Genomic DNA, 27,058 nt, shown 5'->3' with positions numbered 1-27,058 from the left:
TAAACTACTGCAAGACCATTTCAGACTGGACATAAGGAAGGATTTCTTTACTGTCCGAGCCCCCAAGGTCTGGAATAGCCTGCCACCAGAGGTGGTTCAAGCACCTGCATTGAACACCTTCAAGAGAAATTTGGATGCTTATCTTGCTGGGATCCTATGACCCCAGCTGACTTCCTGCCCCTTGGGCAGGGGGCTGGACTTGATGATCTGCCGAGGTCTCTTCCAGTCCTAATATCTATGAAATCTATGAAATCCACTTTGGTCTCACTGTCCACTCAAGAGGTGGCTGAATTTCAATTGTGCTATATGCGCACTACTTATAAAGCACTGGGATCATATGAGGCAAAAACTACTAGAAAAATGTGAGATTTGTGGGAGTTTTTCAATATTTTGATGTATTCCTTTTCCAAAATAAGACAACACTGTAGAACAATTGAAGCCAAACAATGCTGTACAGTTTAACCAATACAGAGAACATGTGGATTCAGGCAGCAAGCAAGTTGAAGCTGAAGAATTCAAGGGCATGTGGGAAATATATTCATGCTATGTCAGGGAAAGAATGTACATATATCAGGGGAAAAAAAGAAACAATGGGGCCAGAGTCTGCTCTTGGTTCCATCACTGCAAACGTGGGGTAACTCTGCTGACCCAAGTGGCATTACTCCATTTCCCCTGGTGCAGCTGAAAGCAGACTGGCTTGATTCTGTTGATCAATGTATCACTAAGGAATACAAGTAGGAGAGTAAAATACCCCTGCCTCCGGACTTTTACAAAGGAACAGTGCCCGATGTCACCAAGTTACTGCACTTAAGGTGGTAGTGGCAAAATTCTCACCCCAACACCTCATGCTGTTTCCACCTCTGAGATGAGGCAGTACCGCTCACCTCTCCCAGCACTGTTCCCCACCCTCTGATGCTTGAGGCTGACAAGTACAAGAGCCTCATGTTGCTCTCAGCATCCTATTTGCTCGTTGCCATTGTCTGTGGGCTACAAAAGTTTAGAGCCCGCTGTCCCCAAGGACTGGGGAGAGCCCGTATCAGGGTGCAGGGGGCAAAGGGGCACTTCTGCCCATCAGCAGCACCATGAGGCAGACTTTTCCAGGAGCCACAGTGGCCCTGAATGTGGACAGGAATGATAAAGACCTTCGTTGGGGGAGAGCTGAGGCCGAGGCCCCTTGACTGGGCTTTCCAGCTCTCCCAAAGACAAAGCAAGGCCAGACAGTGGCTGTGAACTCGTCGTCAGTGGGGGAAGGCGAGACTGTGGCTAAGCCCGCATGTAGGCTGGCCATCAAGGTACCTCAAGAATAGAGGACACCACCATGAACGTCGTGTGCCTCCTGAGGCCGGGGAGCATGGAGAGCTCCCGCAGGCAGCGGCGATGGCTGCAGTCGGCTGCGGCAATGGCAGTGAAAAATAGAGGACATAAAGGCACACAGTTTCATATCAGTAGAGGACAGAGGACCATGGACTGTCCTCTATATAACCAGACGAATGGCCGCCCTACCCGCACACCTGCCCAGGCTGCTCTCCTCCACCCCGGCCTGCCTCGTCAGCAGGACAGCGCTGGGACCTTGATGACCCTAGGCTCGGGGAAGCCCACGGGCCAGGGCCTCACACCGTTGACATGAGCTTGTCTGGACAGCCGGGGATCCCCCCGGGCACCTCCATCACCTCCGCCAGGGCAGCTCCAAGACCCCTGCGTGGTCCCTCCCGGCCGGCAGGGGCAGGGGCCCAGCCTGGGTGGAGTGACCACGTGGCAGGACCTGGACACCCGCTGAGATCCCGGGAGAGAAGGGCAAGTGCCCTCAGTAAAAATGGCGGCGCGGGGGCCAGGAAGCGGGGCGAAAGGTTGCTCTGGCACGTCGCGCCCCACTCGGTGGTACTGAGGGGTCACGTGACGCTTTCAACCGCGAGGCGCGGGACGCGTCCGGGGAGCAGCGCAGGCCGCGGCCGCCCAGCAGGTGACCTCCCCCCCCTCCCCCCGGGCCGGGCGCACCGGGGCAGCGCGGGCGATACAAGGACTCTTCTCACGCGGAAATGGTGCAGCGCTCACACCACGGAGCAGGGCATCGCCGCCCTGCAGCGTCCCGGGTGGTGAGAGGGGCGCTCCCCGGCGTGGGCCCGACACGGCCCCTCGCGCAGACGGTGGCTTGAGCCCTGTCTTCCTGCGGCTGGGGCCACAGGTCTAGTGGTTGTTGCCGCTGTTTTGGCGGGGATGGTGTCGTAAGGCTTTGTCTCGAGGTGCAGCGGTTGCTTTCCCCTTGCCGTGGTTTGTTTCTGTGTGCCACATCTGGATCCATAGAAATGCTGGCTCTTTATTCACGCTGCCTTTGAAATCGCCATTACAGTTAAGCAAGAAGGTGCTCCAGGATGGGCGGCAAGCTGAGGCATTGTTTGGCACACGTGCATCACACGTGTTTAAAGTGCTTATAAGTATAAAGACATACAAAAAACTAGAGTTCTTGATGCCAAATTGATACCTTTTATTAGACCAATTGGGAAATCACAAGAAAATTATCCTTTTCTGCAAGCTTTTGGGATCAAAGTCCCTTTGTCAGGTTCTGGGAAAAGTGTAGATGGTAAAAAGTCCCCATAGGTAGGAAATAAACTGTATTTTTGCACAGAGAGAGCTGGAGATGGAAAGCTGTCCCTCTGGGTCCATGAGAGTGTCTTTGTGAGCTGTGCTGAGTAGCTCTTTAGTGTGTGGATCCGGTCAGATTCCTTCCCTGGAGGTATAGAAATATAAATGAATTCTCACAACTTCACCTGGGCGAGTAGCTGAGTGTTTTCATCTCTGTGCGACAGAAAGGGAAGCTGAGGCAGAGGGGTGATACCAGTTTTCAGGGCTGTGCAGGGGAACCATGAGAACTCGGTTTTACGTTTACAAGAGCCCATAATCTCCTCTTGCAGAACGTGGTACTTCCTGCCATTGTGTGTCTTTGCCTCTTGCTAAAAACAGAAAGAAGCGGTGATGGCAGAGTTCAGAATGTGTTTTCTTGTAACTTGCTGGTTAATAAAGCACGTAAGTCCTATTTTACACTCTGAGTAGAGACCACAAATCATTTTGCTTGTCTGCATTAGGATTTTGCTGTATTAAATACATGCTCCGTTTTTGTCAGGAAGTTTAGAATTGATGCACTGTTGCTGGGGAGCGACAGCGTTGTAGGCCGACCAAGCACACAAACGTATTAGCTTCCTATTTTACACTCCTGACTCTTAATCTGAAGGATAATATAGCATAGTGTCCTTTGCATTGGAGAAGAAAAAAGCACTTGGTAATAATTCAGGATTCTTGAAAGCTAGCATGTTCAGACAGATTCTGTAGCGCTCCCTAGTTCGCCACCATCTACATCCTGTTCTGCCTTGTGCCCCTGAATAAGGGCTCCCTATTTCTTGATGTACTTTGAAAGCAATCCTAGAATGGTCTGCTGAGTACTACAGATACTGAATGCCTTGCAAACCCTAGCTGTGATCCCATAGTCCTTTTTCAGGCAACTTCCTCTCAAGTAAATTTACGTCTTGCCTGTGTAAGGAGCACAACATCAGTGCAGTGCAGCCATCCAGTATCTTGCTACCTGCATGCTGTTCAGTGTGGAAGGTGAGGGAAAATTCTGGTCATTGACACAGTAGCTTGTGTAGTGTTAATTAGAAGAAGCAATCTGGAGACAGTTAAGTTATTGAAAAGTGTCCTCTCTTGAATACAAACACACAAAGGCCAGTGAGAAACATGAAAGAAAATGTAGTTCTGCTAGACAGGATATACAGACCTAAATGTGTGAATCTTGCTATATGGAGTCTATCTTGTTTCTTTGGTTTTGGTCTTTAAAAATACCTCTGGTCAGTTTCTCCAGGCCCCCTTCACAAGGGGCAGGGTTTCTTCCTTACAGGAGTTGTGACAAAGGTGCTACAGAGTTCAGCTAACTTCAAGGTTGGCTAAATTGAATTAGAATAGGGAAAACAGTGCCCTGTGAGGGAGTGAGCAACAGAAGCCTTGATTATTGCATTCCAGAGATAAGCTGGAAGGTCAGCAGCAGTCATCTAACATCAGTGCTGGCCTATTTACACCCGGACCTACTAGCGCTTTCCCTCAGAGGCTGCCTTCTTCATGCAGAGGTGAGAGCTCTCCATGTCCCAGAAATCCTATCCACTATCCAGTAGGAATGATCATTGTTCCCTTTTGGGTGTCCAGAAGCCATGAGGAGCCATTTCTCCTCCATTGCCTTAGCCAGGAGTCAGTAACTTACGGTGTGTAGGCCAAATCTGGCTCATGGAACAATTGGACCTGACCTGCAGAGCTAGGGGGTTTCTCACATACCATGGCTGAGTGGCAGGGAACTTCACTTATGTCTCACTGTGCCAGAGCAGGGGAGATCAATGGCAATGTTGGCAGCCAGGTTCCAGTGCCAACCTGCCTTTGACCCACACTGGGCCATTCCAGCCTGCTGCCAGAAGATGTTGTCATCTAGTGAGCTTAGCCATTTAAGATTAATTTCTAATATCTGAAATATGGGTCTCAACTTTCAATTTGAGAGAAACCAGCCCATTGTCAACCTAGTGTGTGATCTCCTAAAAAGCTTAGAAGCACTTGTTCTTAATCATGTTAACATTTGTCTTGCACTTTCTTTGAACAATTTTACATGTGGTTTATCAAAAACAGTTTTTGTCTTTCCCCTGCTTTGATTTCAACAAAGCACTGACCAAGGGTATAGGCATCACTGTAATACTTGCCTTTATGAAAAGTGCTGCGGGATCTTTTAATGCTCAGGCGGAACAGACAAAACATCTGTTTTATTTTTAGGTCTTCTCTGAAAGAAATCCATGCTATGAACCAGCACAGAATTCAATTTGTCTGCTTCAGAGACAATAGATGAAAAGCCACATAATTTTCAACCTGTTTCCAGAGTCAAGATATTTAAAACATAAAGTTAAAATTACATCTTGCATCTCTCACTTAAAATTGTATAGCTGTGGCACAGATTTCTTCACCAGTATAAAAAAATGGGTGAGTGAAGGAAGGAACATTATCATCCTCAGTACAAGTGAAGTTCTTGGAGTCCAATGATACAGACTCCTGAGCATGCCACCCTAACAGGTTATGAAACAGTAAACAAATGTTCAGATTTGAAAGTCACTATTTCTGTTAGTACAATGATGACCATGCTCCTCTTGACAAGGGCATTCCTGCTGAAGCTGTGCTGCAAAGACCCAATATGCAGTTCATTTAGGAGAGGAAAAACCCTCTTGTTCATTTTGATGCTGCATTTAACTGGTGTTAATAGCACAGACCATGCCAGTTTATCAGATATAGAATGGCATAACCCACTCAATTATATGATCAAAAGCCCTATTTGGGAGCAAAAATAGTAACTTTTGAGTAGCTGCTTCACTTCTTTTAAACTGACACCACTTTTCCCTCTGCCGAAGAAAAGGAAATAATTCTGGCCAGGTAAGTTTTGTGAGAACTGAATAAGCAGTCCTTCTAGTGTGGCACCCGTCTTGCCAAGATACCAGAGGGCAAGCTGCCCAGAGTGCGATGTTGGCACTTGCATAATAAAACCAAATGTTTTTAAGACTCTCAGAAAAATGACAAAGGCTTCCAGTAGTCTGAGCCTTCCATTCTGACAATGGTGAAAAATTATAAGGTTGTTAGAAGAGACAAAGCAAAACCGGTGAGTGACACCACCATTTCTCCTAAGAGAACTGAATGGGACAGAACAATGGCAATGGCATTTCTTATCCTTTTTGTGCTGAAAGCTAGGAAGAGTATTCAAGCCTATTTGACAATGATGAAAACTGCTGAGGGATTGCATTATGAAGAGTTGAATCAATGAACTGGCACTACCGAAGAGATGGCATAATGCATGCTACAATTGTGGCTGTGAGTTTAAAAGGATGAGTGTACCCTTTCTGTTCAGTTATGCTTGCACTTTGCGGAGAACAGTTTGCCTGCTTCAACTTTTAGATTGTTGACTGTATTATAAATCACCTCCACACAAAACAGTACATGAAGAAGAAAACTTGATTTCAAAGTCCCCCAGTTTCTCGTGTAGAGGTACAAGCAGAAGAAATTTAACTCTTTAAGTCACCGTATGTAAAATTTTCTGCTGTCCTGAGGTATGGGCTTCTGAAGCTTTTGATAATGCAGAACATTCACTAGCTTTAGTCTGATTCTTGAAAGGATCAGTGTTAAAAACACTTCTGCCTAGGATTTGTATTCAGCTCTCTCTTTCGGGAGAATAATTGCAAATGAAATCTGAAAGTCAGGATGCATTTTCCACAGACCCGTCCCACCAGCTCACCAAAACTCCCTAAGCTACTCTGCTCCATGTTGGTCTGGGAAGCTATGGGCAGGGAGCAGCATCTGGGAGAGGGATGGGGCCAGGGCTGGGATCGCAGAGTGGTGATCGTGCAGGCCCAGGCAGAGCCAAGGTCTGCTGCCTGCATGTCTGCAACAGGCACCTGTTCCTCAAGCAGGGGTGTGCAGGAAGCAGATTGTAGTTCTACCCTGGGTCCTGGCCCCGTGCTATCACCAACCCATGATCCTAGGGTCTCCATAGAGACCAGCTAGGAGCCACACGGGCAAGGCAAGCACACAGCCAGGCAGATGGGTTTGGGCCATGGGTGGGCAGGAAGTGGCAGCTAGGAGTGGAATGGACAGGTAGAGCTGGGACCAGGATCTTGGGGTGGTGACAGCACAGGGCCAGGGCCTGGGGCAGAGCTGCAATCCAGTCCCCACATGCCCTTGCCCATGGAACCAGTGCCCATCTCAGGGATGTGCAGGGAGCAGATCACAGCTCTATTCCAGGCCCCATGCTGTCACCACCCTGTGATCCCAGCTCTTCAGTGGTAGATGTGGGGCAGATGGGGCAGGGTGCATGGACAGCAGGGCTGGGTGCGGCAGTGGCAGCAGCCAGAAGGAGCCATCACCACTAGGGCTGCCAGGAAAGGAGTCTGACCACCACGGTGCCCCAGCCCCACTGTGTCGAGGGGATGGCTGCATGCACCACACCTGGGCTGCCCCCTATGCCACAGGGAAGACAAAATCCCCTGGCAGGTTGGATGCAGCCTGTGGGCCATATTTTGCCCACTCCTGTTCTAGCCCCTGAGTGGAGGTGATGGATCAGCCAGCAAGGAAGTTGTTGTATGGCAGTTGGTAGGGGAGATGGAGATCTGAAAAAAAGTCACCAAGGCTGGGAGTTGAGTAAGGGGTTGAGCTTGAGAATTTGGAGTTATTTTTGCATGGCTTAAAAAAAGCTGGGAATGGGTGCCAGTGTAAACAAATGCTAGACACTGTACCTTACCTTGTAACATCATCATAGCCCCAGTAACAGATTCTGAGCTGTTGCAAGACCACCAACATTGCCTGGTGCTTATTTGAGGGGCAATAGTATCCTGTCATATCCATCTCCAGAACACTTGTAGTAAAAAGATTACAGATAGCTCACATTCTGTGAAGCTGTGCCTTTGACTGGATTAGTCTCTCATGCGTACAAAAATAATGGTTCTCAAACTCAAGCAAGGAAATTGAGTGATGGAGCTGCTTGTCTTGTTGGGCCCAGGGATGAAACATCTGCCTTTGAAGGGGTTGCCTCTCAGGGGGCGCGCACATGAGATTTTTACTGTGCGGTTGCCTAACTAGTTCTGCAGTAATCTCAGCGTCTACATATGCAGCCCTATTAGGCCACAGTAAATTAATGAATGCCACTGTAGGTTAGTACTTTGTAAACATAAATACTGTCCTGTGGCAGTATTATTTAGCATGCCACAACACATGTAGACACTGACAGGGCTAACTGGGGCAGAAGGGTGCTGCCTGCCAACTGTCCCCACACTGAAGCACCTTCATGCTGTAGCCAGCCCCTCTGCAGCATGTTGAGCTGGGTCGAAGACATCCCTGGCTAGCAGGCTCACCCCCCAGTTCCCTGTCAGCCAGTGCTACTCCAACCCAGCTCAACTTGCTGTGGTCCTAGTCACGCATGAAGACATGGTGCCTGGGAGCTATAAACTCCTGCGCAAGCTGTGCTGGAGTTTATTCACTTGCATTTATAGCACATGTAGACACTCCCGGGGCAGACTAAGTAATGAATCATGATCTTGCTGCTTAGGGCTTGGAAAAAAATTGAGTGCCTTTGTCAGTCAGATGTCCCTGGGCAGGGAATAAATCTAGACCTTGTCCTGGCACAATGCTGCTACCACAGTCAGTGCATTGTAGGGTTAGCTGCGCTTGATAACTTGATATCCCAAGAAGGAAGACCTTTGAATACATCAGTGTAGCAAAAGAGGGTGCTCCTCTGCTAGGAGGAGAATGAAAAATGTGTTTTTTCCTTCAGAACGTAGTCCACTGGTTACAGTGAGGGCTGGCTCAAGCAGCAGAAAGGAGAGTGCACCTGGTTCAAACATCCCAGGATGCTTTCTGTATCCCATGGGAGCAGGGTACTCTCACATGCCAGTGTCAAAGGATAGGAGGAGCCTGCAACTTGTCAAGCTGTGAAAGTTACTAGTTTCTTCCCTGTCTGCATATTAGTCTGCAAGAAAGAGGCTGGCTTTTTGCTATTCCCGCTGCCCATTTTCCTCCGTGGATGACTTCGTAAGAAATCCATAGGTTATTTAGACTCTAGGCCTCACCGTAATATGAAACAGTATGCATGTATTTTTCATAAAAGGGTTTCCGTTCTTCAGAGGCCAGTTAAAGATGGTGGTTTGGTTTTGGGGGGGGGGTTAAACCTTCGGTTTGGAAGTGCCAGTTATTTAAAAATAAAGCTTGCTAAACAACTAAAATAGGCATTGAGAAGGAAAACAGATACTTTGTATACAAGGACTAAAGCTGGTTCTTTAATATTTCTTCTTTTGTCTCATCTGTTTTATTAAATATGGGAAATTCCCCTTTGTTTAGACAATAATCTGGGTAATTCGGGGAGATGAAATCTGAGGTCATTACAAGCCAGCACTCTTCTCCACAATTGTCAGAAGGAGATAGATTGTAGGTGAATGGTTGGTAATTGGGCCTGGCTACAGTACTTCTGCTGCTGATTTATATTTCCCAATATTCCTCTCCTCGCAGTTTGATGTTTCCCTGCAAGAGCCTTTGATTAAAGAGACGAGCAATTTTGCTGGTTCTATTGATCAGAATAAATTACTAGCTGCTAATTTATGGACCTCACCATAGTGGCTTTGACGTAGTGGATTGTGCTCTATTGTTCAGTAAATTGGGTTGTCAAGAAATGTTATTGGTTAGTATACAGTTATCTCTCATAACCATATCAGTCAGCCTCATTGAAATGAACAAAATCTTTCCTACAATTGGTTCCAAGGATATCATGATGGCCCTGAGTTAGGAGGGGAGTTAAGCATTCTTCCTGATGGTAATGCCTGTAGAAATAACATCTCAGGGACTATGTATTTATTTTCCAACCAATGTTTCTGTTACAGAAAATTGTTTCTTAGACATGCAAGCTCAGGGAATTTTGCTAGTGCCTCACACTTGCAGGTTCAGCTAGACTTGGAAATTCATTGCTTATCACCACCTTGCCAACAATAAGATTCTGAACTCAGAATCAAGTGAGTGAGCGTGTTGAGGATGCTCAGGGCAGAGAAAACAAAAGTCCCTCTTTTTGAAGATGCTGCAGCACTGACAATAGTAAGCTTATTTTTTCATCAATCAGCTAGTTAAACATGACTCATTAAATGCACACATGTGAGGCAACAGAGGGGTTTTGATACAGCACTATTTTTATAATCTGCTTCCACACTTGAAAGGTATGAATTTCCAAAAGCAAGATAAATGCCTGCAAAGAGTCCTCCTAAGCCAAAACAAGAAAGTAGTGAAACAAATGGACAATTGGAGATGGCTCATGGCTAGGCCTTTGCGCTGGGGATCTCTTTTTTCGTATGCAAGTTTTAGGTCTGAGACTTAGTATAAGCAAGGAAGGAGGGGAGCAATGATCCATTTGGCTTGCTGATGACATCTTCCCACTGCAGTTTATGCAGATACATTAATTTAATATTTTCAGTTTAAATTCTTGTGCCCATCACTGGGAGCATTTGAGCAAACCTCACTCCCCTTTCCCCCCCCCCCCCCCCCAGGAGAACAATGGAAGTGAATGACCCTGTTCCTTCACAGTGGGCAAAAGGCAGGGTTAAGGAGATCTGGGTTTTGCACATGGTTAAACATAGTTGAGCAGGAGTGCTGGCATGAGGATAAAACTGCAGAAGAGATGGGGAGATCAGGTGTTAATGGCATCTAACTCTGAGCTCTTGGAGAGCCCTAGTGGTTCTTGTCACATAGTGTGGGTCCAGTTACTGGGGTCAAGACCCTGTTTTCCCTGGTTTTGAGCTTCCCTGGCTGCTTCACTGGAAGGGAGCTAGCATGGGTAGTTATAATGACACTGAGAAAGGATCCCTTGGGAAGTTAAGACCAATTCTGTGCAAAGCTTTGAAAGCCAGAAATGCATTTCCAAGACTTGGTTCATTGGGAAGCCCTTGCAGAGAGAAGTGAATTGTTCTTTGGCTCATAGTTTCACAGTAGCTAGAGTCAGGAGGGACCTGAACAGATCATCTAGCCTGACCCCCTGCCACAGGCAGGAATGAATGCTGGATTCGCAAGACCCCAGACAGGTGATCATCCAACCTCCTCTTCAATTTGCCCAAGGTAGAGGCGAGAACCACTTCCCTGGGAAGCTGGTTCCAGATTTTGGCCACCCTAACTGTAAAATATTGCCTTCTGATCTCTAGCCTAAACCTTTTCTCCATCAGCTTATTACCATTGTTCCTTGTCACCCCAGGTGGTGCTGGGGAGAAAAGGGCTCTGTCTATTTGCTGTTGATCTCCCCTGATGAGCTTGTAGGCAGCTACCAGGTCTCCCCTCAGCCTTCTCTTGCTGAGACTGAACAGGTTCAGGTCCTTCAGTCTCTCCTTGTAGGGCCTGTCCTGCTGCCTTCTCACCAAGCGGGTGGCCCTTCTCTGAACCTTCTCCAGGCTGGCCACATCCCTTTTGAAGTGCGGCACCCAGTACTGGACGCAGTACTCCAACTGCAGCCTGACCAATGTTGCATAGAGGGGGAATATCACTTCTCTGGACCAACTTGAGATGCACCTTTGGATGCATGACAAGGTATGGCTGGCCTTGCTGGCTGTGGTCTGGCATTGGCAGCTCATGTTCATCTTGGAGTCAGTAATGACTCCGAGATCCCTTTCCGACTCTTTGCTTTCAAGAAGGGAACTCCCCAGCCTGTATGTATGCTGTGGATTCCTTCTCCCAAGGTGCAGCACCCTGCATTTGTCTACATTGAACCCCATCCTATTCTCATCTGCCCACTTTTGTAGTCTGTCTAAATCTAGTTGCAGCCTCTCTCTCCCTTCAAGTGTGTCCACATCGCCCCACATCTTAGTGTCATCAGCAAACTTGGACAGCATGCTTTCCACCCCCTCGTCCAAGTCACTGATGAAGATGTTAAACAGTTCCATTTGTGCTGCTGAGCAGAAGAGTACCAGCACTTTATACCGTGACAAACCTGCAGTTGGTACAGAGAACTGCAGCCCTTGAGGTTAGATGTGACAGAGATGTGATTTGCCTTAGCCAGAACCGAATCCAGGAGGACTTGGTGCACTTGTCTCACCTTTCCCAAACAGATGTATGTATGCATGTGTTGCCAGCTTGTGTTAGGGGGGCCCAAAGCACAACACACAGTTTAAGTGGGCCCCAGTGCTCAGGACCACACAATACCCACCACAGATGTTCCTCACGGGTGGTGGTATTATGGAAGAGAAACTTCCCCCTTCCTCCCCAGCTCTTGTCTTGAACTCAGCTTCTGCCTGCTGCTCTTCACTCAGGCACTGGTCTCAGCTGGGCAGCTGGGTGTGGAGATAACACCCCTTCTATTAGTAAGGACATGGAGACCTACATGTCACCTAGGTAGTACTGGCTCTCCAGCCTATGTTCTTTCACTGACTTTCCCAAAGGCTTCCTATAGAGACTGAATGGGCTGGAGGTGGAGAACTGAGATTGGGGGTACATGGTTCATGAACCTGTTGGAGTAGGAGGAACAGATGCATGTAGTGACTTGAGAAAAAGCCTAAGCTGTCTCAGGATGCTTCCATCTCCTCCTGCTGTCTTTGGGAGGTCAACAGTGCACATTGATGGGATACTCCAGCAAAGACCACCAGGTGGTTACAGGTTTCTTTCCCAGTTTCCCTCCACATTGGCAGGTGGTTGATGCTTCTCTGTGGTTGATGCTCCTCTGTGCTCTGAGCACAGGTGTGGTAGGTAACACAGCTGTCAAGGGTGCTGCTGTCTGGGACAGGGGCTTCTGTGTCTGGACCTGAATTCCAGGGGGCTGTTGCAGAATGCATGGGAGCCCAGCTGTTCTCTGCCTCAGAAGGCCTCAGAAGTGCCATTTATAACTGGAAAGGGAAGTTAGGAGCCAGCTGGATATGTTATTCTCCATGGGGAGGATCTTCAAAATCTGTACAGAGTGCAATAGGCTGACTCTAACATCATCTCTCCCAAAGACCCATCTTTAAGAAAGTATCCCCTATGCCCATCCAAGTCTACGCTCAGCACCTCATGGGGTTGCTGTCCTATGGTCAGTTGCCTAATTTAGGGCTTGAAAGCTGCATCATTGGAGGACTGTCACTGGAGTGCAATCAAGTGTGTAGGTTTGGAGTAGTCATGGTCAGCTTTGTCATACAATACCAGTTTCAGTTCTTTGTTAAGGAGAACTTGGTTCTTGTATTAAGAGGCTGCCTGCCATGCTGTCCAAATTGGTTTGTACCTCAAGCAGCAGGGGGCAGGTGGGATGAAGACAGACTGGTGGAATAGCTTCTCTGCACTGGGTTCAAATGGCTCTAACAGTGTGGGCAGGCACTGCCATTGCCTGCATGGGAGGTCTGTGATTCTTAGAACTCCCCTGTTCAGTTCCAGTTATCAAAGGCCCCCTGTTGTGGCCACATTTATCTGCAGAAGGCCTCATTCACAGAGCACAACAATGGGCTCCCACTTGGGCAGGATTCCACCAGCAATGTCTTGCCTGACCTGGGGACCTTTGGTATTTTGGCTGGCAGACTTGCTGTCTGTGCCCTGTCTGGTATTTCCCTGTGAAAGCCATTAGAAGTGGCCCTTTCATGGCAAGGCATTACTCCAGCTCCCACCCATTAATGAGCCCAGGCTTTACTGCAAGTGCTGTTGGCTGGAAGACCCACCCTCTCCCTCTGTGACCGAGCAAACCCACCACCCGAAGCCTTCCTCCTCAAAGAGTGCTGAGTTCCACACTCTGATCAGCTTCAGAAATCCTGCAGCTCCACACATCAGGCTTTCCAGCTGTGCTGCTGACCCCAAGAGTGCGCTTGGTGCCACTATGGAAGGGAGGTGGGAAAGCAATTGGCACCACTGACCAAGACAGCACAGAGGAGCTGTAGTACAGACCAGGATGCTGTACTGAGCAGGTGTTTCTTGTGGCTTCTCATGTTGCAGATTTGTGGCAGGAAGCTTAGACTACAGTTACCTGCAGCTTTATACTGGAGTGGCAGAGTTTAAAATGCTTTGCCTGCTTGTACATATGTGCCTGCATTGTGCAGGGGAATACTTTATCTTGTTCTTGTCTTTGCAGTCATGGTGCTTTTTGTTTCCTTTTCTTGCTTCTCTTTAAAGACATCTGGATTAAGAGCAATGGAGCGGGAAAGAATAATTCGAGATACCTTGACGTGCTTTATCCAGTCCTATATCCCTAATGCTGATCTTGGGTAAGTACAGCACATCTATGGAGTCTAGACTCTTATCTGCCCCTGGAACTCTCTCCATCCAATAGTCTAGCCTTCCTGCATTATATTCTGTTGTATTGTATTCAGGGGTGATGGTAATTTGTCCAAGTTCTGCTATAGCCCTCACACCATCCTTTATTTAATATGACCATTCTAATAAAACTATGGATTAGGGGTTATTAACCTCTTTATTCAACAACATACCATTTTGCTCCTTTCATCCTTACGGCATCTCTGAGTGCTCTCAAACAGCAGAAAATCTATACATGTTCTCTATCAAGAGAATTTTACCAACACATGAAATATAGATGTAGCCACCTGTATGCAGGGACACCAGCGGTTGGGTGTTTAGCAGTACATGAAATTAGGACAGAAAGGGGAAAAGAATACTGTTTCATGTAGAAATCGGAGATAAATTTTCAGGTTGATGGACTGAGTTGCTGTGCCCAGAAATAGAAGCTAACATTGTCACAAGTGCTCAGGATTTTGGAGTTACTGTCTGAGCCGAGATGCAAAATTGACAGGATAATCTCCTGTCTCTGCAGTATATTGTGGTATTAATTCAGTGCTGACTGGGAAAGAAAGAAGCCATGTATTAAATGGGGGGTGGTGGGGGAATATTTTGTAGCCACCTGGATTATCCCAGAAAGTCTCCTATTCAAGTACTGGCCACAACCAATCTGGCTTAAGGTGTGAGATCTGATACTGGCTACATGGGTCTGTTAATCCAGCTCCCTTAGCTTGTGGTCTCTATGTTTCCAGTGGGATGGATGAAGTTGTCTTCTCCTACATCACTAGTGTCTTAGAAGAGCTGGGTTTACCAGAGTCCTCTGAAGAGAACTTTGATATGGATACCTTTGTGGAAATGATGGAAGCATATATCCCTGGCTTTGCAGAAATCAACAGGTGAGTGACAGTCCTCACCCAGGCAGTACCTACCTTGGGTTCTGGGCCTCAGTACCAAGGGCCCCAGTGTTGCAGCCAGATGTGTGCAAGCAACTCAGTTCTTTGGTTTAAGGTACCACACCATGCAGTCAGGCCTTTACAGGATATTGGGTCATCAATAGAAATAAACAGTTTGCATGCAGTCCCAGTTTATTTCTCTGCACTTCCAATAACACTAGTCTACCTCGTGCACTAGCTGTGCAGGATCCATCATTCTAGATTGGTGGCTCATGAATTATAGAGCTGGAAGGATCTTAAAGAGATCAGGTAGTCCAATTTCCCTTCTTCCTCTCCCCTACCTCCTGACCTGAGGGAGGATCAACTATGCTCACAGATTATTTGCTTTGCAAGGATTGGGTAGCTAGCACATTGGGTCATTGGGAGCTCTGAAGACAGATGTCAGCTTTGTTATTCCCAGAAACTCTTCATGTGGGGTGGAGAATCGCACACAAACTATAGAAGGATATGAAGCGGAGAGATGATCACGAGTTACTTAAATAAGAAGGATAAGCTAGTGCATTTCCTGTGCTAATTACACTCCTCCTGTCTTTTGCAGTGGAGATGTTTGTGAAATGATGTTTTCTCTCTCTGAAAGGCTCAGTAAAGCTCACAACCAAGGTAAGTTATGTGCTGGGTACTTGAGCACAAAAAGTGCTGTAGGGACATGGTTTTTAGCTTCAAGTGTTTTGGGGGATGGGAAGGTGTCACAAGACAATGAATAATCTTACCACATAGGCAGCAGCATTTAGAGTAGATTTTCCCATGGGAGTCTGAATTAATTGACTTTTTCTATAGAATTAAGTCAGGCCCTTGACATAAGTGTGTGGGAGGGTTTAGTAGCTTGGAATGCTGTCATTTGTGGCTGAATCGGAGCCTTTTGGATAGCATAATGCTGTTGGACAAATCCCTGAGGTAGCTGGGGATCTCAGCTGTGTATATAAAGCAAATTCAACGAAGTGGGAGGAAATTCCATGAACAGGAATGTGATATCAAGGTCATCTGCTGTGTATTTTGGAAATGGGTTTGGACATGCTAGGTGTCTGCCTTCCTGTAACACACACTGGGTAGCTGTATCGGGTAAAACATCATCCGCATTTCACAGATAGATAAATTCAGGTAGAGAGTATAAATGCCTTTCCCTAATGTCATGCACAGGGAGTCTGTCTAAGCTGTGGGAAAAGAGCCTGCAGCTCTGATCCCACCAGTCCTCTGTGATTTAACCAGAGGTCAGTTTACCATACCAGGGTACATTGCTGACCGGGTCAGAGCAATTGGCTATGATGCATGTTGGGTCAAGTAGCATCCTGGAACTTTACCTGTATATTCTGAGATCCAAAAACATAAGCAAGATAGGTGTGAGAACATGGACTGGTAACTTGATTAAGACTCATGGGTGGTAGGTGGAGGAATTCATGGTGAAGTCTGGTCAGGTATTTTTCCACTAAGTCTGGAAAAGGTTAGGGCAAGGTACCCAAGCCTCTTGCAGCAAGATTTCATAGATTTCATAGACATTAGGGCTGGAAGGGACCTTGGAAGATCATCGAGTCCAGCCCCCCGCCCAAAGGGCAGGACGTCAGCTGGGGTCATAGGATCCCAGCAAGATAAGCATCCAGTTTCATCTTGAAGGTGTTCAATGAAGGCGCTTGAACAACCTCCGGTGGCAGGCTGTTCCAGACCTTGGGGGCTCGGACAGTAAAGAAATTCTTCCTTATGTCCAGCCTGAAACGATCTTGTAGTAGTTTGTGACCATTTGTCCTCGTCATCCCTTGGGGCGCGCTGGTGAACAAACGTTCCCCTAGATACTGGTGGTCACCCCTGATAAACTTGTAGGTGGCCATCAGATCACCCCTGAGCCTGCGCTTTTCCAGGCTAAAGAGCCCCAGGGCTCTCAGCCTGTCATCGTAGGGTCTGCTTCCCTGACCTCTGATCATGCGCGTGGCTCTTCTCTGGACTCTCTCAAGCTTCTCCACATCCTTTTTGAATTGTGGAGCCCAAAACTGGACGCAGTAGTCCAGCTGCGGCCTCACTAAAGCCGAGTACAGGGGGAGAATGACGTCCCGGGATTTGCTTGAGAAGCATCTATGGATGCAAGCCAGCGTTTTGGTCGCTTTACTAGCCGCAGCATTGCATTGCAGGCTTATGTTCATCTTGTGGTCAATGATGACCCCCAAGTCTCTTTCTTCCATAGTGCTAACCAACATAGCACTGCCGAGCCTATAAGGATGCTGCGGGTTTTTTTTCCCAAGGTGGAGAACCTTGCATTTATCGGCGTTGAACACCATCAGATTCTCATCCGCCCACTTGCTGAGCCTGTCCAGGTCAGCCTGGATCATCCGCCTGTCTTCTGGTGTGGATGCTTCTGTGTAGATATGGGAACAAAGCTACAGCACCTGTGCCCATATATAGTGGCAGGAATGTGGTGGGCTTCCAGTGCATCAGTTGAGAGGGAGTTTGTTTTAGGAAAAGGCAAAATAACAACCTTATCGATCTAGTGGCAAGAGACATGTAGCTTTAACTTGTATGGGGCAGCTTATCAATACATGTGCATTGTGTCTTTAAGAAAAGTTTTGCCAAAGGCCTGTGGAAAGCATGAACAAAGCACCCACCGAAGAGCTGAACTGGAGCAGCAAGCAGGGAGCAGGTGCGCCTGAGAAGGAAATACTGCGTACGCCAGCAGAAGAAGCCATAGCTGAGGTACTGGTACCTGCCTGGAAATTGCCTCTTGTAATGCCAGAGCGCTAAACACAGATGGAGCAGAGCTGCATGCCACCAGGACAGAGGTGACCCTGGGCATCATCTGTGTCTCAACCTTAGCTTGAGACGTGGCTTTGTCAGATCATGCAAGCTGGGTCTTGACAGTAGGTGGGTAGGGAACCCACCACAAGCAGGGGTGTGGGAATTCCCAGCTGGCTGTCCTCCCTCTGAATCAGCCCTGACCTGAGACCAAGGCTAAAGGATGCTGGGCTGTCTTTAGCATGGGATGCATCAGAAAACTTGACGGCTTGTCATTCAGGATCTTGCAGGACTGTTTGTAAGAACACCATAGGATTAGTCCTAGCCAAACTACAACTCCTCTTGCTACATTGTCCTACTCACCCATTGCAGTTTTAGTTGGATGTTGTATTCTCCGCTTTGTTCCAAGCCTTCAAACAGCTACCACACTCCTAGAGTTGAGTGTGTTTTGGTGCTAGGAAGCAATTCTTGATGACGTAAGTGTGCAACATTGCTTAGTAACATTTATTGGGCACTTCAGGGTCCTTTGTGGGGAGAGTGCTGACTTTAGGCAGGGTTGCTTGCTAAGACCCTGAATCTCATCCTTCCAAGACTGTTCTGGGCTATGCAGTTGAATGGGAAGCTAACTGCATAGTTTCACTGATTTATCCAAATAGTTGTGTTCTGGCTGTAACTGCAAAACACTTCACTGCACCCCTTGCCCTACTCCATGTATCTGAGGGTAGAATACCAATGATAGTCCTACGAATCAGTCATGGATTACCAGCTGCCTTTGGAAATTGCCCGTGTTGCCCCTGAGCCGTTCCAGTGCAGTGGTAGCACACTGTACTGTGCTTAGCCTGTACATCAGTGCTAAGTACAGCATGCTTTGACCCCACAGGAAGGCAGTGCCTGCTGTTAGTCCCCCAGAGAAATGAGCCAGCATCCCAAATCTGGCCCTCTGGGTGAACACTTGTGCAGCAGTATAGTAGGGAAGTGACTCAACAGCCAGGAGCCCTACTTTGGAGGACTATTTGAAGCACATGGAGGAAAACAAGCAAGTAGGGAGGCAGCTCTTGGAGAAGTCCAGAGTGTGTGGGGGCAGCCACTACAGCAAGAGGATCCTATAACTGGATTCCTACTGTTGGGGTAGGTGAGGCTTCCCCCTTGGAGTAGACTTGGATCTGCTGCAGCTGAAGCGTAATCTCTGTCTGAAAACCCTATTTCCCTGGCCTCCAATACAACATGGGAAAGGCCCAGGCCACTCACCACCTTCTAGAATCAGCCTGTGTCTTGCCCTGACCAGGGAGGAGGTGACCTGAAGGATGGCGTGGAGCTGCTCCTGGAGATGTTCCCAGCCTGCACTGTGAGCCAGGCTCAGACAGCGTTGGCCATGGCGCTGGGAAACCTTGAAGAGGCAGTACAGCTCATCATAGAGGAGAAGGTGGAAATCAGCCCAGTGGATGCTACCCTGAAGGTACCGTGCCCTGGGTCAGTTCAAGGAGCAGGAAGCAGTAGGACATCCCTGCAGTCCAGTTCACACTGATGTGGTTCTGTACCTCCCAAGCCAATAGATCTTTTTGGATAGTAGGAACCCAGCCTACTTGTAAGCTTGCCTCCCCTCCCCCACCTGAGACTTCAGCTCACCAAGCTGGCAACAGGGAAGTGCAGTGATCAGTATCCACCTTCCCTTGTCTCTCTCCACCCATGCTGTGGCCAAGCCAGCAGGAAGGCTTGATCAACTGTGGTCATTGCAGCTCAATCAGCTTTCTTCTCTATTCCCAGGAGATGGTGAGGCCCCGCAGAGCACCTAAGCAAGAGGAACTAAAACAGTTGATCTTACAGAAGTAAGTACCTAGCAGTGAGGGGCCCCTCTGGTTCTTGTTCTGATGGCTGTGAAGTATGGGGGGGGCAGGGAGGAAAATGTCCAAGAGCACCAGGCCAGAATAATCAGTCAGAGCCATGTGATGCCCTGCAGAATGGGTCACTAGTAGCTGGAAGATTCTAGCATGTCTGGCCCATGGCTAATGCTGAACTGCATGTATGATCAGAAAAGGCTCCATCCAAACTCTGTGCCAGGTTCTCCTATTTACATTTCCAGAGAGCCAGCTCAGTGAAGGCTAAAGGGAACTGTTATGTAGGCTGTCTCCAAAGGAAGGCTCGGGTACCAGATTCTGAATTAAGTATAAGTTTAACAATAACATACTTTTGTTTAAACTGCATTAATGTTCTGCTCCCCCACCTACTACCCCTGTGGATTATAGTGTTCATAACTAAAGCAGCCTCCTTCTGCTTATTGTGGCATACTTTTGAATAAGTGACTATACTAGGGCTTAATTAATCCACTTCAGAAGCTCATCTGGATTCACTTTCCTGCATGTTGTCCAGCTACACACATCAAAGCTGCAGTCCTCATCTGCCCACCCGGCCTTGTTCATCCTGCCACATCACTAGTTACAGAGATCTGACAGCTGGGGTTCAGTTATTGATGATTTTGCTAAAGGCTAATGAGGCAAAACAGAATCTAGCACTGCATCCTAGAGAAGAGCAGTCTCTGAGGGGGTAACACCCTCGCTCCTGATCATCCCACACCAATTTAGTCTGGAGTTGAGGGAACAGACTTCATGAGTAACAGAAGAGGCACTGGCTGTTAGTCACATTTGATAACTGCATTTTAATGACACTTTGGCAATGCCCTGTATTTTACACACTGTTCAAGTACAGTTCTGGAGAGCAGACCGCTGTACCTTTAAAACATGCAGGAGCAAGTATCTGGCTAGTGGGCAAACAGACAAGGCTGGCTGCACTGTTTCCATTATATTTTTGGCTCCAGAGTGCCCACAGGAGTAACTCCTCAGTCCAGTGAGCAGCCCCCTGTGCACCTTAGTCAGGCATGGTGCAGTGTTGTTTTCACATGGTCACGCTACAAACGCAACCCTCAATAAGTCAGGGCTCACAGTGCAGTAAGGATTGAAGGAGCACCCTCCTGTGCAAGGAGCAGCAGCCACATCAGCACTGACTGCAGGAACCCCCTGGGTGTAGTCTTGCCTTTTTTTCCTTCTGCACCATGGTGCTAACAGGCAAGCCTGTGGGAGGTGCTAGCAGACTCACCTGTCCATCCGGCCTGAGAAGGAGCAACCCCACCTGCCATGACAAAGCAAACCTGGGCTGCTGCGTCTCATAGTCTGGTAGTTCTGGGATTCCCTGGGCCAAACTGAGTAGCCAAGCTACTTTCAGTAGTGAGAGAAGCTATATCATGCATGCAGAGCCTACCTCCAGCAAGGTACTGCTTTCTCACTCCCACTCCTATGCAGGTGATAAGTCCTGCACCAGGAACTCCAAAGGTACATGCACGCTGCCTCTTGGCCATACGAAGGAGCAGTAGAATGGAGCACACAGCACAACACACCCTCTCTGCCACTCACCATGCTATAAAACCCTGTGGTGTAGCTGTCCTTAACATGGTGCTGGGCATATGCCAATAAACATGCTGGAGACCAAGAGTTTTCAATACATGCCTAGTGCCACTCTAAACGAGTGACATCATGCCCTTCCAGGGTGTAGTATGGAGTAGGCATTCCCCATTTCAGTATACTGCTCCTTAGCACACTTGTGAGGTTGTGGAGACATGCCCCACAGGAACACATTTCAGGGTCAGAAGCAGAGTGCAGTCCCACTGTGACCAGCAAGGGGCAGGAGGAATCAGCAGCACATTGGAGGGGAGAGGGGTGGAAAGGAGTAAGTGTTGCATTCACCAACCCATTTGTGTTTCAGATACATGATGGTGGACAGTGCAGAGGATCAGAAAACACACCGGCCAGTACCACCAAAGGAGGTGAGAGCCCCAATAGGCACAGCTGATCATAAACCAGGGAGCTTCTCTGGCTCCAGTGTGACCCCACTGCAGGTCAGCAGCAGGCAGACAACAGGCCAGGGAGCTAGCCTGTTCACAGGGCCTAGGCAGGTGTGGCCAGGAGAGCAGGATCTATCCATCTCAACCACCCCCAAGTAATACTGGGTTAAGGGTACACATCCATTCTTTACCCAAGACTCAGATCTCCAGGCAGCTAGTCTTGGACTTAAGGAGTGTTGCAGGGGGCAGCATTTCCAGCTCTTGCCAGTCACTCAATCACCTGGGCTGCCTCCCGCAACTAGGAGAGCCTTTTCACTTAGTGTCAGCTTTGTTTCCAGGCTCCCAAGAAGCTAATCCGCTACATAGATAACCAGGTAGTGAGCACAAAGGGCGAGCGATACAAGGACATGAAGAAGCCAGAGAGTGAGGAGATGAAGAGAACTTACATCAGCCTCAAACCAGCCAGGAAGTATAAATTCCACTGATGGATGTTCCCTCCACATTATCATCCTCTGCCTTGAATGGAGCGCTGGACCTGCAGCAGTTAGTGGAGTGCAGATGGTCCCCTCCTGCCCTAACTGGAACTAATCCCTGGGAGCCAGGATGCTGCTTTCACCTCCCCAAGTTAGCACCTGCTGCCCTGGAGGGGCCTGAGCAACACCATCCCCCACACCAGGGGCCAGGCTTGCAGAACCAGCTGAGTCCTAGGCACCCCCTGCTCCTTCATGCATGGGGGTTTTAAAACCTAACGTGGGCTTGTGCTGTCATGACAAGCTTTTTAAACCTGTGTGCACTGATTGTACTGAGTGTCGCTGTTAATAAAGATGATGTGAGTTTATGTGAAATTTGGTTGGAGCACATGTGCCTTGTGGGGAGATGTACGGGTTTTCCCTGGAACAGGGATTCAGTCACCACTGATTCTGGCCTCAGACCCCAACCTTACCTGAGGACCCAGCTGTTTGGCAGTTTGCATTTGAATGCAAGGGTGTATGCTAGAGAATTGACCAGCACCATATTTCTCTGCAAGCACAACTACCTTACCTGAGGCATCCCAAAGAAACTTGCTCCTGTGGTCAGTGCCAGAGCCACAGAGCAAAGCCATAGGCTAGTGATGTGCAGCATGACAGTCTTGCTACATTCATTCTCTATTTCTGAACCAACACCTGGGTGAGCAAGGGGGGGGGGAGGTGTCACAGACTGACAACTCACATTTGTCACATGGGCAAGATTAAAATTCAGGGTTCTTTTTTTCAAGCAACAGCTTTTAAGTGGAGCAAGTGCCCTGGGGTAAGGAACAGAGTCCCTGGCTGACTGGGACTTGCTACCACCCCACCCTGTGCTGGGCCACTTGCTGGCCTGAGGGGCAGCTCTCTGGTTTTTGAGTAGCTGGCTCCTATGTTCTGGCTGCTGCACCACCCCCTTCTACCCTATATAGTGGGTCCTGCATTTTCCAGGACATGCCAGCCATTCCCCTTGGCTCAACTCTGCTCCTCATGCAGTACTCTGCAACCAGGCCTTGTGCACCACTCTCTCAGTCCACAGTCCCTGCACAACACACTCCTGCTCTGTGAACAGCAAGTCCCACCATACCCAAGAGCACCAGGGTCTGGGCTTCAAGATGCTTAGAAGACTACTTTAATCCTTCCTAGTGCCAAGCTGGCCTGGCATGTCAGGGAATGTCCAGCACCACAGCGCTATTGTGAGTGATTCCTGTTCTTCACACCACTGCAAAGGGACTCATTCTCCCTGTGGGGGCATCAAAAGAGTCCACTCACCAACACATCAGCAGCTACACAGCACTGAGGGAGAGTGCAGGAGGAGGATGGCAAGTCTTATCAGGACCAGCCCTGCCAGTGGGATGCACCACCCCTTCCCAACACCTCAGCAGCAGCATTTCATGGCATCCTCCAGGAGGCAGAGGCCATGGTGGGCCCTTGGTGGCCCTCAGCAGTGGCTGTTCCTGTCTTAAATCTGAAGGTTAATGAAGGGGGCAAATCCAACCACATCCTGCAGGAGAACAAGAGCCCTCTGCATTGGGGGTTCCACATCCAGCTCCACCCCACGGTTGCGGAGGATGCTCAGGCTGGACTCAGCCACGTTGTGACAGTGCTTCACCTTCAGTGAGCGCAGCTTGGGGCAGTACTCAGCCAAGACCCTGCCAGGAAAGAGAGCACAAGCTGCAGACTGTTGTTCCTGGCCCTGGGACTCATTTCCTTCTCTGCTTCCAGCAGGCCAAGGGGCACGTCCCTGGGACCTTGCCTGGCATACACCACATGCAGGTAGGTTGGAAGGACTTGGTCCAATCCATTCCATCAGAGCCCCATAGCAGCTGTAGCCCACAGCCACAGGATTACATAACCCAGCCACCTAGCAGAACCTGTTAATGTTTTTCCCCTCACCAGTACTAAGCTTCCTGTGCAGCCAGTATGGGAGAGAGCCAGCCTCCCTCACTTCCCCCTTCTCTCCTGGTCCCACCCTCCACAACAACTAAGGGGACAAGCTCAATACCTGATGGCATCATTTTTGACCCGCAGGCACCCTGTGAGGTCCAGGTGCTCCAGCTCAGGGCAACACTTGGCAATCTCCTCTACTGCCACATCTCCCATGTTGGCATTGACAGCCAGTGAAAGACACTTGAGCCCACTACACTTCTGCGCCAGGTAGCAGACCGCTTCGTCCTTCAGCTGGCGACAGGCCGTGAGGTCCACTGCCTCAAGCGCCTTGCAGTGGTCGGCCAGGCTGCGCAGGGAGAGGCTGTCCACCCACTCGCAGTGCGCCAGGGAGAGCTGCCGCAAGTGCGGGCAGCTCAGGGAGATGGCCACCAGGGCGTGGCGGCTCAGCTGGGCACAGCCGTTCAGCTGGACCTGCTGCAGGTGGTGGTTCTGGCCGATCACAGGGAGCAGCTCCTTGTCCGTCAGCCAGTCGGCACAGGCCTGGAGGGCCAGCTGCTGCAGCACTTCGTTGTCCTTCAGGAGCTCGATGAAGGCAGGCTTGGGAAGGTGCGGCCCGAGCTGCAGCAGGAGGCAGAAAATGAGGCCTCCCGTGTTGCCCTGCCACCCGCCACGTCCATCCCCATGACACGGGCAGCCTGGCAAGCTGCCACATCTCAGCGGGGGGGCTCGCCCCCTTGGTCCCAGGCACGGGGTTGGCACCGCAGCCCATAGCAGACCAGTAACCCCCTCCGCCAGCATCTGGTGCCTCGCTCTCCCGGCTCGCCGAGCCTCCCTCGCCCACGGGCGGGCGGGCGCGTGCCCGCTCCTCCATCCCTCCCGCTCACTTCCCAGCTTGGCTCCTTCCCGCTCTGCGAAGTGCCGCCTGCCCGCTGCGGGCAGGGGCCTTCCCCCGGGCTCGCAGCCCCGCGCCGGCCCGTACCTGGCTGGCGTCGAAGCGGCGCAGGTTGGCCAGGTGCAGCTGCACGGCGGCGCGGAAGGCCTTGCTGACCCGCTGCAGGCGCAGGAGCTGGCGCAGCGGCAGCCGCCGCAGGATGTGCGGCACCAACACGTCTTCCCACGGCAGGTCCAGCAGCCGCGGCCTGCGGGCAACGCCGCTCAGCGCAGCGCGGGCTGAACCCGGACCCGGACCCGGGCCCGACCTCGACCCCCCGCCCCGCGCCTCCGCCGGCGGATCCATGGGCTGCTCCGCTTGCGGCGCCGGCTCGCTCGCCCCACCCCCTCGCGTTGCGCCGCGCCGCGCCGGGAGCCCGCTGATTGGCCGGCGGCAGAGCGGGGCGGAAGTGGGAGCGCCCTGCGCGCTGCGGCCTAGTCGCGTGCAGCGCCCGGCCAGTCCGGCCCGCTCCGCTCCGCCCCGCCGACCCGGCCCCAACAGCCCGGTAGCCCCGGCTCCGCACCCACCTCACCGCACCGCAGCCCCCACAGGAAACAGCCGCGAGGCTGCAGGACGTGCGGGGGGCCATAAGAGCCAGGCCCGCGGCAGAGCGCTGAGCCGCAGCGCCTTGGGGAGGCGAAGGGGAAGGAGCTTCTCCCTCTGTCCCTGGTGCGACCCCGTGCCCGAGGGACGAAGCTCTGCTTGCCCGGGGCTGGGGTCCTGGGCCGCCGGCAAACTGCAAAGAGCCTTCAGGGTCCGGGTCTCCTGGAGGGGGCTGTAGGGACCACTGGCTTTCGCCCCGTGGCTTTGTTATCTGTTCCCTGCCCGGGCTGAGACCCAGCGCACAGACCCTGGCCCGGGCACTTCCAGGACTAAGGGGGCTGAGGGAATGGGTTCATCTGGGCCACAACCAGCCGGTCCGGAGGACACCCAAGCCGTGTCTGAGCAGTGAGGCAAGAGCGTGGGGCCATGCTGCACCGCCCTGGGGAATGTCCTGGATTAATTGATGCTGGTTTCTCAGGGCTTTGTTATACCTTAATTTTAGGTGGCTCAGGAAGCTCTTAGCCCCTGCACTGTTCACCCATTTGGACGTATAAACTAGTTTTAAGTACCCTTTAGAGCCTCTGCAGGAGCCGGTTCTGGGCCCCAAGGTGAAACTCAGTGTCACGCTCTCACACCAGGCAGGTAAAGGACTGCTGCACACACAGGGAGGCAGGAGTGGCTTCTCCAGCAAACAGCACAGGGCTCTGCACAGCGAATGTGTCTGAATGAGTGTGGCAGAGCGTGCCTGTGCGAGTGCCTGTGGGCTGTAAGGGGGGTTGTAGCCTATGAGGGTGTAGCTGATGTGCTCGTGGGCGGAGAATCGCAAAGAACTAGAGCTGAAAGGGACCTTGAGAGGTCACATCTAGTCCAACCCCCTGCCTGAGGCACAATCATCTCTATCAAAACCATCCTATTGAGAGAGAAATCTATTGACTAACCTCTTAGCAAAACTACAGTCGACCCTGATACAACACAAGACATAACACCCCAGCCTGCCACAGTAAAGCAGGGGGCCCACAGAAGCCAATTTCCTGCTGCTCTAAAGGTTGTTAATATAGGCTCAAGAGAGCCCAGGAAGAAGGTCATAACCCCCCCCCCACACACACACACACACACTTCAGAGGAAAGCAGAAAACCCCACAGTCCTTGTCAACCAGATCACCACAGGGTGAAATGCCTTCCTAACAACAAATACAGCAGTTGGTCTGACCCTGAACAGAGAGGCAAGGCACCCTTGCCAGGAATCTCCAGGTTTTAGTCCCAGCAGGAGCATTGGCACACCCCAGTCAGAGTCTCTAGCCTTGTCTGCAGCCAACACCAAATGCCTCTGAAGAAGGCATTAAACAAAAACCCTAACAAATGCACCTGCAGAGCAGGGGGCCTGGTGGAGAAATCCCCTCCCAGCCCCATGTGCCAGAAGCAAAGCGCAGAAGCATAGGAAATAAGTGTGGGGTCTGTGTGTGCATGCAGGCTGTAGGGGTATAGTTGTGCCTGCGTGGGTCTGAATGGACTGGCTGTCCCACAGTGGTGCCTGGGTTGCTCTGGGAGGAGCCGAGAACTGAGTGCCGAGTGAGGACAGAGCCAATGTGGTAGGTGGCTGTTTTGCCAGGGAGCAGTGAGTAAATCGGATTCTCTGTCTGAGCAAGTAGGGATTAGAGCAAATAGCTGCAAATAGGATCACGGAGCTGCCAGTGCTGATGCCCACACAGCAATAGGGTACGTCAGTGAAACCCGGGTCCCTCCCAGGGTCATCCTCCAGGTAGAGGCCTCACTTCATCTTGCTGCAGTGGCTAGGGCAGACACTGTGCTGCCAGTCACTCCAGCAAGGCTGACTGACTGCAGGGGCAGGAATGAGCTGGGCAGGTCTGGCTGATCCCCCATAGGGGGCAATCAGGACATCATTCCAGCCCAGGTAAACTGGCCCTTA

At 50.3% G+C, this 27,058-nt stretch overlaps 2 protein-coding genes across 4 annotated transcripts; one reads left to right on the top strand and one right to left on the bottom strand.

The window, feature by feature from the left end:
- Positions 1-1,849: 1,849 nt before the first annotated feature.
- On the top strand, positions 1,850-22,109 carry CUEDC2 (CUE domain containing 2). Of its 3 annotated transcripts, XM_019499459.2 has the most exons (10): positions 3,392-4,112; positions 4,798-5,001; positions 13,645-13,736; positions 14,517-14,660; positions 15,256-15,317; positions 17,260-17,393; positions 18,718-18,888; positions 19,197-19,258; positions 21,186-21,246; positions 21,603-22,109. In XM_019499459.2, the coding sequence occupies exons 2-10, from the start codon at positions 4,867-4,869 to the stop codon at positions 21,747-21,749; spliced, it is 1,008 nt and encodes a 335-aa protein (XP_019355004.1). In that variant the 5' UTR covers positions 3,392-4,112; positions 4,798-4,866; the 3' UTR covers positions 21,750-22,109. The 3 variants fall into 3 exon arrangements, with proteins under 3 accessions (XP_006272405.1, XP_019355004.1, XP_014460605.1); XM_006272343.4 differs by lacking the exons at positions 3,392-4,112; positions 4,798-5,001 and adding an exon at positions 1,850-1,960; XM_014605119.3 differs by lacking the exon at positions 4,798-5,001.
- Positions 22,110-22,397: 288 nt separating this feature from the next.
- FBXL15 (F-box and leucine rich repeat protein 15) lies at positions 22,398-24,930 on the bottom strand. Its single transcript, XM_019499461.2, has 3 exons — positions 24,637-24,930; positions 23,773-24,275; positions 22,398-23,419 (listed from the first exon to the last, which is right to left on the bottom strand). Exons 1-3 carry the CDS (start codon positions 24,892-24,894, stop codon positions 23,230-23,232), a joined length of 951 nt encoding a protein of 316 aa, XP_019355006.1. The 5' UTR covers positions 24,895-24,930; the 3' UTR covers positions 22,398-23,229.
- Positions 24,931-27,058: the final 2,128 nt, after the last annotated feature.

The sequence above is a fragment of the Alligator mississippiensis genome, chromosome 6 (genome assembly GCF_030867095.1).
Source record: "Alligator mississippiensis isolate rAllMis1 chromosome 6, rAllMis1, whole genome shotgun sequence".
Classification (NCBI taxonomy): domain Eukaryota; kingdom Metazoa; phylum Chordata; order Crocodylia; family Alligatoridae; genus Alligator; species Alligator mississippiensis.
Note: the sequence above shows the minus strand (reverse complement) of the source record. Positions and strands in the feature narration are given on the sequence as shown.